The sequence below is a fragment of the Hyperoodon ampullatus genome, assembly GCF_949752795.1.
Source record: "Hyperoodon ampullatus genome assembly, chromosome: 12".
Classification (NCBI taxonomy): Eukaryota; Metazoa; Chordata; class Mammalia; order Artiodactyla; family Ziphiidae; genus Hyperoodon; species Hyperoodon ampullatus.
This window is the reverse complement of record NC_136925.1, coordinates 47,556,612-47,568,831: the sequence shown is the minus strand read 5'-3', so window position 1 is coordinate 47,568,831 and position 12,220 is coordinate 47,556,612. Positions and strand designations below refer to the sequence as shown.

Sequence of the window (12,220 nt, the reverse complement as noted above, 5' to 3'; positions counted from 1 at the left end):
AAGAACCAAAACAGTGCTTGGAGCATAGCAGCCATAGAATACATAAACATTTGCTGAATGAAGTTCTTTTAAATTTAGTACACAACAACATATTATTAAATTAGCCCCACATCCAGAGTTATTAAACTTTTTCTTGCCAAGTCTCTTGTAACAACAATAACAACAAAACTAGTAAGAGAAACTGGCGCATGTTGGGAGGTAATTTTTAGTGGCTGACAGAGAGGGTCAGGGTGGATCAGGGAGCTTGACACCTGTCCTCATGGGATGTCATTTGGATTGCCTGAATAGGCAGTTGATGATGTAAGAAACTTTTCTGATTACTTGTCGAAAATAACTCGCAGCAATTATAAAAATTTATCTGGTATAAAAATGCGACTAAAACATACAGACGAAGTTCTCAAAAATTCACGTGAATCACATTACCCAGAATAAAGTGGCATTCTTAGACAAATGATTTTGAAATCTCTACCTTGTTTTTTAGTAGTGAATATTTGGATGGTAAAAACGTCTTCCTGATGTAAGTGTGTAAGTTTTATGGTACCCTTACCTTCCTAAAATATTACTTTCACTAGGATCACCTGTGGTTTCAGGCTGTTCGATATGGGGGGCCAGGTAAGCCAATGGCCTAAGTGGAGTGTTTAAAGGGGACTTGGAGAGAACTTACATTGTTCATTTCTTTCTCTATCATTCATTCATTCATTCATTCATTTATTTAGCGGTACGCGGGTCTCTCACTGTTGTGGCCTCTCCTGCTGCGGAGCACAGGCTCCGGATGCGCAGGCTCAGCGGCCATGGCTATGTGAGATTTTCCCAGACCAGGGCACGAACCCGTGTCCCCTGCATCGGCTGGCAGACTCTCAACCACTGTGCCACCAGGGAAGCCCTATTTTTTATTTATTTTGATAAGGCTACAAAAATAATCGCTTCTTATGAAATTATAATCAACTTCATTACAGCAATTCTGTGGCAATATTAAGCCTTGAAAAGGTAATAGCAAAGTATGTGAAGTAAGCCACTTTCTATTTTAAATGTCAGGCAAAAGGGAATACCCTGCATATTCAACACTGGCAGCTTTTTTCCTGAAGAATGTTCAGCACATGATGGCATATCTTGAAAGAATGATTGATATTTTATTTTAACAACACTTGAAATTTTAAAATTTATGGCTATCACCTAAAAATTCTATTGTAAGCAATGAAATAATCAAGGAATTCAGCTAAAAATGACTGATACAATATTTTCTAAATTTTTATGCATGAAACCCCAGTTTTCCCTTTTCAAATAAGGAATAAGAGAAATCTCTAACAAAACTGTTAAAAGCTACACATCCAGTTACAAAATCTGAAAATAAGAGTAACATCTTAAAAATGGAATGAGATAGGGATTACTAATCCTGAACCATACATTCAATCAGAGAAATGCATCACCACTGGTCACCTTTCAAAAATCACATAATCCCTTCAAAAGCTCCCTAAGGCAAGTCTAATCACCTTGAAGTTGGATGAGAATAAATAGCTGGTTCAAAGCCCTTAAACAGTAAACAGAAGCCACAAATTCAATCTAGGCTCCTTTGACTTTGCAGCCCATGCTATTTTTGCCACAGCAGACTGCTGAATTCATGCTTCACACAGCAGACACTGAAGTAGTCTTCTCACCCCAATTCATCTTCTCACCACCTGACTCAGTGTTTTCTTTGTTAAAGTGACAGATTAGCAGGTAACATAACTACTTTAAAAAGCAGTTGGGAAATTCAACAGAGCACAGTGTGTGTAAGTGGAGAGTACCTTCATTGCCCAGATTTGGCTTCTGAAGAGCACATCCACATGTCCCAGTTGGTCTGGCTTGGAGACATTGTACCCTTATTTGTGTTGGTGTAAATTATAAATGGGTCTCCTGTAGTTGGCAGAATGATGGCCTCCTCAAAATGTTCACACCCTAATCCCTGGAAGCTGTGAATATGTTACCTTACATGGTAAAAGGAACTTTGCAGATGTGATTAAGTTAAGCATTTTGAGATGGTGAGATTATCCTGGGTTATCTGGGTGGGCCCAATGTAATCACATGAGTCCTTACAAGGGAAGCAGGAATGGCAGTCAGATTTGAAGATGCTCTACTGCTGGCTTTGAAGATGGAGGAAGGGGCCACAAGCCAAGGAAGCAAGCGGCCTCCAGAAGCTGGAAAGGGCGAGGAAACAGGTTCTCCCCTAGAGCCTCCAGAAGCCACCCAGCTCTGCTAACACTTGATTTTAACCAAGTGAGACTTCTGATTTCCAATACCACAAGGTAATAAATCTGTGTTGTTTTTAACTATTAAGTACATGGTAATTTGTTACAGTAGCCACAGGAAACCCATACCCTTTCAATTTCAAAAGTGTCCTTGTGTTCAATAAACAAGGGGATAGAGTTCATAACTGGTCACACTTTGACCTTGAAAAGCCAACACACCATCAACTTGAAAACTTCCTATGTGAATCTCTTCCTGGGTTTGGTTTTAAGGGGTCTCTGAGGCCCAGTAAAGCTCATCTCCTGTAATTTCCATGGATTGCTATAGATTTACTGTTCTGGATTCAGTAGTGTTGTTAGGTACTAAAGAACAGAAATATATGACCACTTCTCAAAAGTCTTGTAAAACTAGAGTTTACAAGAGCACTATACCACGTAGATAGTCCACTTCAGAATTAGGTCTTTTGCTTCCTCGGGACGTGGGGCTTTATTGCTCAGTCAGCACAAGAGGTAGAGAAGCGGCAGACAGTGGACTGATGGGTGGGGAAAGGAATGGATTTTTTCCAAGGATGGAAGGTGAGAAAAAGCAAATAATCAATGTTGGGCAGGAGAGCTTCATTTAATCATTTAGTTCTGCCTGAGTAAGCAACATCTGTGAGCAAATAGCCCTTCTCTCTCAACTTGTAGATATTTATAACCAGACCAGAATGTTGTTTAAAGACATCAGGATTAGGTGAAAGGTAAACTCTGACTGCAGACTGTAGTAAAACCAAATTAGATCAGGTCACGGGTTAATCGTCAGTACTGAAATGTGAGTCCCCTCCCCGTTATCCCTCTCACATTCTTGCCCAGCTTCCTCCAGTGAGGGGAACCCCCAAGACAGTCTAGTCCACTTTTGGATGACTAATTGCTAACAAGGTTTCTTTCTATTTCACCATAATCTTATAACCGTCACCCTTTGGTCCTAGTGCCACCTGCTTGCAGCCACATAAATTGTCTGAACCAATGACTCTCAATTCTGGCTGCACACTAGGGTCAACTGGGGAGTCTTTAAAAATCTAATGCCCAGGCTGCACTGCAGACCACTTAAATACAGAATCAGTGAGAGTGAGACTCAAGCATCAGTATTTAAAAAACTCTTCAGGTGATTCCAATGCGTAGTCAAGGTTGAGGGGTACTGGCTTAAACTCTCTTCCACACTATACTCTTTTACGCTTTCTTTTTTTTTTTTTTGAGGTACACGGGCCTCCCACCACCGCGGCCTCTCCCGCCGTGGCACACAGGCTCCAGACGCACAGGCCCAGTGGTCATGGCCCACGGGCCCAGCCGCTCCGCGGCATGTGGGATCCTCCCGGACCGGGGCACGAACCAGCGTCCCCTACATCGGCAGGTGGACTCGCAACCACTGCGCCACCAGGGAAGCCCACACACTATACTCTTTAACTATTTAAAGACGCCCTGACCTGAAATGAATCTTCTCTTCCTCAGGCTGTAACTTTCAACCGTCTCATTAAAGCAGACAATGTGAGGCAACTAGCAGTCAGTACTAAGCCGCCCTGGAGAGGAGTGGTGTCAGGAACCACGAGGGAAGACTTGGTGGCCCAAAGGCCATGGTGGGTTTGAATTGGTTCCTTCCATGGTTTTAAAACTATAACCAGGGCTTCCCTGGTGGCGCAGTGGTTGAGAGTCCGCCTGCCGATGCAGGGGACACGGGTTCGTGCCCCGGTCTGGGAAGATCCCACATGCCGCGGAGCGGCTGGGCCCGTGAGCCATGGCCGCTGGGCCTGTGCGTCCGGGGCCTGTGCGTCCGGAGCCTGTGCTCCGCAACGGGAGAGGCCACAACAGTGAGAGGCCCACATAACGCAAAAAAAAAAAAAAAAAAACTATAACCAGATAGATACTTCCAGGGACACTAGCAAGAAAATGAAAAGGCAACCACAGGGTAGGAGAAAATATTTGCAAATCATATATCTGATAAGTATCCAACATATATAAAGAAATACTATAACTCAATAAAAGACAAATAACCCAACTAAAAATGGGCAAAGAACCTAAATAGATATTTTTTCCAAAGAAGATATATAAAAATATAACCACCTTCTCCCACTGCCCCAAATACACACACAGAGACACACACACACACAACTGACAGCACCATTTTTAAATTTTGCAAAACTTGCCAAGATTTTTCATTGACCATAAACTGCTCTTAATGATAAAAGTACCCCCAATAAGCAGTTTTTAAAAATCAATTTTCTGCGCTGGCTCATCTGGCTGTGGTGGGAAACCTGCATGCCGCCCAGACCTGCCCAGCTGCCGGCTCTGGAGCGCCTCCCATCTGGGAAGCCCACAGCCAATTTCAGAGGCAGGCAAGCTGGGCCCTGGGGAAAAACATCCTGGATTTTCCAAATAATGACTACTTGATTGCAAATTCAAGCATTGCTTGGAAGATTCTTTTAGAAATTAAGGAAAAGGAATTTTTTAGAGATTTAAATTGAGAATTTAGCTTATTTCTTTGCAGATATTAAATACTACTGTTCATAAAACAGAGAACAGTAAAAGGCAGTGTTTATTCAAGAAGTGATGTGGTATCAACTGTAAGTACAGGAGAGTGAAGGGAAAGGAGGAATAGAGCATTTGTCTATGTCATATGACATAGCCCATAATATTACCATGGCTTTGTGAATACTGCCTCTATACAAGGTTCCTGATTGGTCAATAGGATTCTCAAATTATTGTAAAGATATTTGTTTCAAAAAAGAAATGAAGCCAATTACGAGATTTATTTTAAAATTGTTTCAAAAATATTGAAATATAGAATGTGAGCAAAGATTTAGTACAAGCTTATTCCCCAAATTATTTATAATAGCCAAAAAGAGATACCACTTGAATTCAATAAGCAGGGATTGTTCAATCAGTGGTTCTCAATGTTTAGCAACGAGTGGAGACATTTTTGACTGTCACGACTTGCAGGATGCTATTGGCATCGAGTGGGTCAAGGCCAGGGATGCTACTAAACATCCTATAATGCACAAGACAGCCCCCCTCCCCCCACAAAGAATCATCTGGTCTAAAATGTCAATAGTACCATGGTTGAGAAACCTGGGATTAAATAAATGAAAAGTATAGCCATTCCATGGAATACTATATATCTACAAAAATAATCTCAACTCTGGCTGTGTATTAGGATATGTGATGAGCCATCTGAAGAGCTTCTAAAATTGGTCCACTCCTGACCAATCAGGATCAGACTCTCTGGGATAGGGCCTGGGTCTGGCTATGGTTTTTTTTTTTTAATAAAACTTTATTAAATCAAATAAGTGGGAATGTCTGTTTCCTAAGAAAGGCAGTTACAAAGGATAATAGCTGGTATGGGGTTGTTGACTTGGCTTTGAGCCTTATGGTCTCAAACCGTTGGAATGGCTATGTTTTATATTCTCTCCAAGTGATTATAATGTACAGTCAGGGTTGAGAACCACTCATTCACATTCACATTATATACAGATATTAAAAGACAAGGAAGGGCTTCCCTGGTAGCGCAGTGGTTGAGAGTCCGCCTGCCGATGCAGGGGAACAAGGGTTCGTGCCCCGGTCCGGGAAGATCCCACATGCTGCGGAGCAGCTGGGCCCGTAAGCCATGGCCACTGAGCCTGCGCGTCCGGAGCCTGTGCTCCGCAACAGGAGAGGCCACAACAGTGAGAGGACCGCGTACCACAAAAAAAAAAAAAAAAAAAAGACAAGGAAATATATACATGCTAAGTTTATTTATTTATTAATTTTTTAAAGATTTTTTTTTGATGTGGACCATTTTTAAAGTCTTCATTGAATTTATTACAATATTGCTTCTGTTTTATGTTTTGGTTTTTCGGCTGTGAGGCATGTGGGATCTTAGCTCCCTGACCAGGGATCGAACCCACACCCCCTGTATTGGAAGGCAAAGTCTTAACCACTGGACAGCCAGGGAAATCCCTACATGCTAAGTTTAAATCAAGCATGTAACAAAGAAGTATGCATGGTGTAATTAAATTTAAAAATATATATGAACTGCAAATATGTGTACTACAAAAGTAATATGCACTGTAAATTGTACCAATGTATAACAATACTCATCTGTATTTTCTGAATTTCTCACAACTGGTATGTATGTCTTTGTAACAAAAGATAACAGGTCACTCAAGAAAACATTTTGGCAGTTTCTTATAAAACTAAACATGCTACAACCATAAGCCCAGCAATTGTACTCTTGGTTGTTTATTTCAGAGAAATGAAAAATCTGTTCACACAAGAACGTGTAAATGAATGTTCATAACAGTTTTACATGTAATAGCCTCAAACAGAAACAACCCAGAGTCCTTCACTGAGTGCATGGTTAAATAAATCATGGTACATCCATACTGTGGAATAGTACTCAGCAATAAAAAAGGAGCTACTAATATGTAAAACAATATGGATGAATCTCCAGAGAATGATGCTGAGAAATTATGCTGTGAAAAAAGTCGATCCCAAAAGGTTACATACTGTATAATTCCATTTACATGGAAGTGACAAATTTAGAGAAATGGAGAATAAATGAGTGGTTTCAAGGGGTTAAGGAGGTGGGTGAGAGACAAGTAAGCATGGCTATAAAAAGGCAACAAGAACAACCCTTGTAGGGATGGAAACATTCTGCATGTTAACTGTGCCGATGTTAATATCCTGATATTATACCACAGGTTTGCAAGATGTCACCAATGGGGGAAACTAGGTAAAGGGTAAATGGGAACTCTGTATTATTTCTTAAAACTGCATAGGTATCTACAATTATCTTGAAAGTCTGATTTAAAGAAAGACAATAGGAATCAATTTTAACTAGAGAAAACACCTATTGTGTTTTCTTACCTTAAGGAAATTTAACTGTTAAATGGTAACGAAATATATGTGTATAGTGAAAAGCATTGCTTTAAGAGTTAAAAAACATCTATGACACCTCCAAATAGGTGAGTACAGGAATGTAATTTTCGGATAACACAGGTTCTCTTCTGATGGCACGATGACAGGGTACTACACGGTTTCCTCTTCCCCAAAGTTACTTATCCTAAGTTAGCAGTAACATACAAATGATGAGAGAAGAAGATGAATTTTGGAGAATTAGAATTTACCTGGTTCACCAGCCTTCCCAGTTTCTGATGCTTGTTTATGCAGAGAGACCCAGGTCTAACCAAAAGCCAGTGGAAGTATGAGGAGTGACAGACTCAAATATGAACAAGCACTGCTCAGGGACCCCTTTTCAGGTATTTGTTCTCAAATTCAGAGAACATCAGCCTCACGGAGGAGCAGACTCCCCCAGGTGCACCCCCAGATGCTGATTCTGTGGCTCGGGGTGTGGCCCAGGAATCTGCATTTTTAGCAAGTACCCCTGGTGAAAGCAGACTTTCCAGAACACTGCTATGAAGGATGCTGAGAGCCGAACTGGATCTGGACTGCCCAAGAAGTGACTGTAGTCATCAAAACAATAGGTTTCAGGGCTTCCCTGGTGGCGCAGTGGTTGAGAATCTGCCTGCTAATGCAGGGGACACGGGTCCGAGCCCTGGTTTGGGAAGATCCCACATGCTGCGGAGCAACTAGGCCCGTGAGCCACAACTACTGAGCCTGCGCGTCTGGAGCCTGTGCTCCGCAACAAGAGAGGCCGCGATAGTGAGAGGCCCACGCACTGCGATGAAGAGTGGTCCCCACTTGCCACAACTAGGGGAAGCCCTCGCACAGAAATGAACCCAACACAGCAAAAATAAATAAATTAATTAATAAACTCCTACCCCCATCTTCTTTAAAACAAAAACAAAAACAATAGGTTTCAGTCATCTTTCCTCAAGGACGATTAAAGGGATTCTTCTAGTTGGACCTTATAAAGACAATTACAGGAGGAAGTGCTGAGAACAGAACTCATGCTGAGGAATGGACTAGATGTGGATGCTTAGCTGTAGAGGAGAGACAGAAAAATGGCAGCCACTGTGCTGTACTGATGAGACCCCGGCTGAGTAGTCCCCAGGGCTCTGGAAAAGAATGGGGTGTGTTTGGAGGGGGATTCTGAGGGGAGGTGGTCCTCCTTACGCTGTGGTGGGGAGCAATGGGGGGAACATGCTGAGACTTTACTTTTTACCCTTATGAGGACCAGGGTGCACTCGGGAAACAGATTGTACCAACTAGACAAAACAAATTACCAACAATGTACAAATGCTGTCCAGCAATAGACAATTTCTTTAAGCTGTCATTTTTGCCACCACGCTTGGCAGAAGTTTCCATGTAAAACAGGGACTCAGCATTTTATCCCTATCTGCTGTCATGGTTGCTTTCTTCACCTCTCATCTGCCAGATCTGCTTCTGGTTCTCCCAGCTGCCAACCTTGTTCATGACCTCTTTTCCACCCGTGTCTGCTCTTCTTGGTCTGTTTCTTGGCTATGATTTTGGCTTAGCACAGTAATATTTCTGACCAGTCACTTCTGCTGCTTGGCCTCTGGTCATCATCTCAAGTACTTATACCCTCCAGCTCAGCACTTCTCCGGGAACCTCCAAACCCAGTGTGACCTGGTTGAACATGCCCTGCCCACCAAGATGCCCTATCAACTGGCCACATCCGTGAGATGATGACATTACCTGTAATACTGCTGGTGAAGCACTTGGCTAGAAGTGGCCCAGAGCAGCGCCTCTCTTCTTCTGTCTCTTCTTCTTTGGCCTGTCCTAATTTGGTCTTATCTCTTTAGGTATCCCTTACTTGTCCTTTTTCACACTGGTCATAGTCCCCACTGACCCTTATCTTATAGGACTAGTTAAGGAACGGCAAGCGGGTCTCTTCTCACATACCAAATCTAGTCAATTGTTAATGAATCAGTGAGTGTAGTGTTTTAAAAATAGCCTCTCATAGCACACCTCAGTGGACCATAACCAATGTCATGCCTGCCTTGGGTGAGGATGTGGGTAGAGTCTTACACTTGAAGAGATTGCCATCTTTGTACTGAATAGTTTCTTCTTTAGGGCTGATATAATAAAAACTATTTTGAATGCATTAGCATTTTCCATTCATATTTGCTATAAAAATACATGCAAAACAGAAACTGCAGGAACTGTGTCTTTTCTCCAATGAGAATACACTCTTCTGGTGCCTTTGGCAGAATCCATTTGGCAGTTATAGCTTGAGAATTGTACAAGTCTCCCTAGCTTTAGGCTGGAAAAAGAGTAGCTGCTGGGGTGAATGATGTCAGAAAAACTGTCCCCCATTATTTGAAAGCCTTGCCCTCTAGAGCTGTTTCTTATCTTTCGCCATCAAATGTCTGTAGTGACTAGTCTCTTATGACAAAATGTTGCTTCAGTCTTATAGTTGGAATGTGAATACCCAGGTCATAGGGGTTAGCACACAGAGGTGCATTCCTGCTTCTCAATGCAAAATCACAAAATTGGGGCAATTCCACAGCAGAGTATACCTACCTACATGCATTCCTTCCTACAAAGTATCATCTTCAGAAAGGAGCACTGACTCCACTTACCTTGTAGTGGAAGAGAAACAATCCACAGAACAAGCTGTACAGATCTGCGGTGAGCAGGGAGAGGTTGACCGAAGTGGCGCTGGTTTTCTTTATGACCACTGGCATGAAGCTGTAGAGACCAAACATGCAGGCACTAAAGCCAACGTAGAGCAGTCCTGATGGGGAGAGGAAAGAGAGGAGACATCACAGCCTCCTCCAGGGCCTCTGTGGATCCACAGTGGGTGAAGGAAGGGGAATGGTGCCCCCGACTTATCTTTCACTCTATTAACGGATGTTTATTATTGGGTAATACATAGCTAAAACATAAAGTAAAAAGTGAAAATCTGCACGTGGAACAAAAACCACATACTTCTCACACATATATGATGTTTTGCTTCTTCCGGGAAGGAGGACCTCTTAGTGGCTACAGTCAGAACATAGGGGCAAGTCTTCTAAATTCTATTTCTGGTTGTTCTGTAAGTAGTATCTAGTACCCATGTCTTTTAAAACTTTTTTCATTTCTTTTTTATTTGCAACATAGGAACAAAACTACTTGGTGTCATGTATTGCTCACAACGATGAATAACTACACAGTCCTTAAAATGGACGGGCTCACATGACAAAGAGATGTGGACTAAGTCCGAGTACTGCACTGAAGTCCTAACTGTGTGACCTTGGGCAAATCACTTCATTGCTTTGACACAAGATGATCTGTCAGTTTCTTCCAGATTTGTGAATCCTGCTCAGCCCTACCGCCAACCCCAGAGTCCTGTTCCGCCATCACTCTTCCTAGCATACCGTGGGCCTGCAGGCTCACGTTTTAGGCTCTGCTGTTTTAGCAATAGATACATGCAGGCTCTGCTGTTTTAGAAATGCAGGCTCTGCTGTTTTAGAAATAGATAGGTAAATGCTTTGTAGACCATCAAAGAACGAAGTTTTGCAAAACAGAAAGATAAAAAAGAAGAAAAAAATGCCCTTAAAATGTTATATGATCAGTCCCTCATCCTCTGAAATTCTCTCTCTCTTTCTCTCTCATTATAACTAGATACACAATTGTTAATACTAATTCCATAAGTACATAATTTTGTTGAGTCCCAAACAGAAGATTATGGCTAATCTAGAGTTTGGTTCATCACTTCCTAGATGTTGATGCAACACAAATGTAGAAAAATTATGCTCATTTCTCTACCTTGAAAGAATAAGGCATAGAATAAGCATAAGTAACGCGATTCAGTGGATCTCTGGGCATTTTTATATAATAAAATATCCAACATTTCCAAAGGAACCTTGATTACATGTGTCTGCTTTAGGCTGTGGGCAGATTACTTCCCTTGAGTTCTATGAATTTTGGAGGATTTGGTAGGTACTAGATATCCAGTCCCTTTGACTGTGAAGAACAGGGATCCCTCCATAGAGAAATTTGGTTTTCCCATATGAAAAGCATTTCAGGGCATGAATCATTATTCTATATGTTTCTGATATTTAAGGAAAGTTTAAGGAAAGCCATGCCAAGTCTATATAAGAATTTTATTTTGAACACTAAGTAAGCAAACTCAGTACAACAGCCCCCTCTAGTGTGGTGGAAATGCCCTAAGAGGAAACTGGAATAATCACTTTTCTCGTTCAGTAAATTATACAAGTCCTCTCGTGGATATTCTGTCATAGTAATGTCAGATGGCTTTTGGCTCTCCATCAAAGTTTTAATTCCCTAAAAATGTTCAATTTTCCTGTACTTAGGTTTCATGCTACTTATAATTCATTTTCCTTTTAACCAACTTACTAAAAATGCAATATTAAATAACCTATGATTAATACATGAAAAGACATAAAAATTAATTCAGTATTCCTTTAAGGAATCTGAGATGAACAGACTAGGGATAAAATATATCCTAAATTAATCCACTAAAAGTAATCAGACTTGACCAGAACATAGTCCAGGAACCAGAGCCTTAAAAAAATTTTTTTTTCGATTATACATGACTGGGCTAGGAAGTTCCACAATCCTACCCTCCCATCACCTTACCTAGCACACTATGGACTCTCACATGTGAGATCTGATGTTTTATATTCACTCAATTATTCACCCATGTATGCACTGAGTAGCTACTATGCTCTAGGGACTCTGCTATGGGTTAGCAATACAATGGAAAACAGGATAGACAGGAAGCTTGGAGTTGGTATTGGTACTATTAAGGAAGAAAAGGGTTGCTATGAGGAATGACAGGGGGCTTGCTTTAGGAGGGCTGGAGGTGGCACTGACCTTGAATGCTGAAGGACTAAAGGAGATTGCCAGGGGAAAAATAATTTAGGCAGGAGGACCTACAAATGAAAAGGCCCTGATAGGTTCCAGGAGCTGCCAGAGGCCAGAATATCTGAGCAGGATGAACAGAGTGAGGCAGTGATAAGAGAGGAGGTTGGAAAATGAGGCGGGGGCTGGATTATGTGGGGCTTTGTAGGACTTAGAAAGAAATTGATCTTATTCTAGTTGTAATGGGAAGCCAC

General features: G+C 41.6%; 1 protein-coding gene across 1 annotated transcript in view; it reads right to left on the bottom strand.

The window, feature by feature from the left end:
- SLC35F1 (solute carrier family 35 member F1) overlaps positions 1 to 12,220 on the bottom strand; it is a gene marked incomplete at both ends in the record, with an annotated part of 405,350 nt that overhangs the window by 20,004 nt on the left and 373,126 nt on the right. Inside the window, one exon of the mRNA XM_079716472.1 lies at positions 9,740 to 9,894. Coding sequence (XP_079572598.1) covers positions 9,740 to 9,894 — 155 coding nt within the window. The remainder of the gene's footprint in view (positions 1 to 9,739; positions 9,895 to 12,220) is intronic.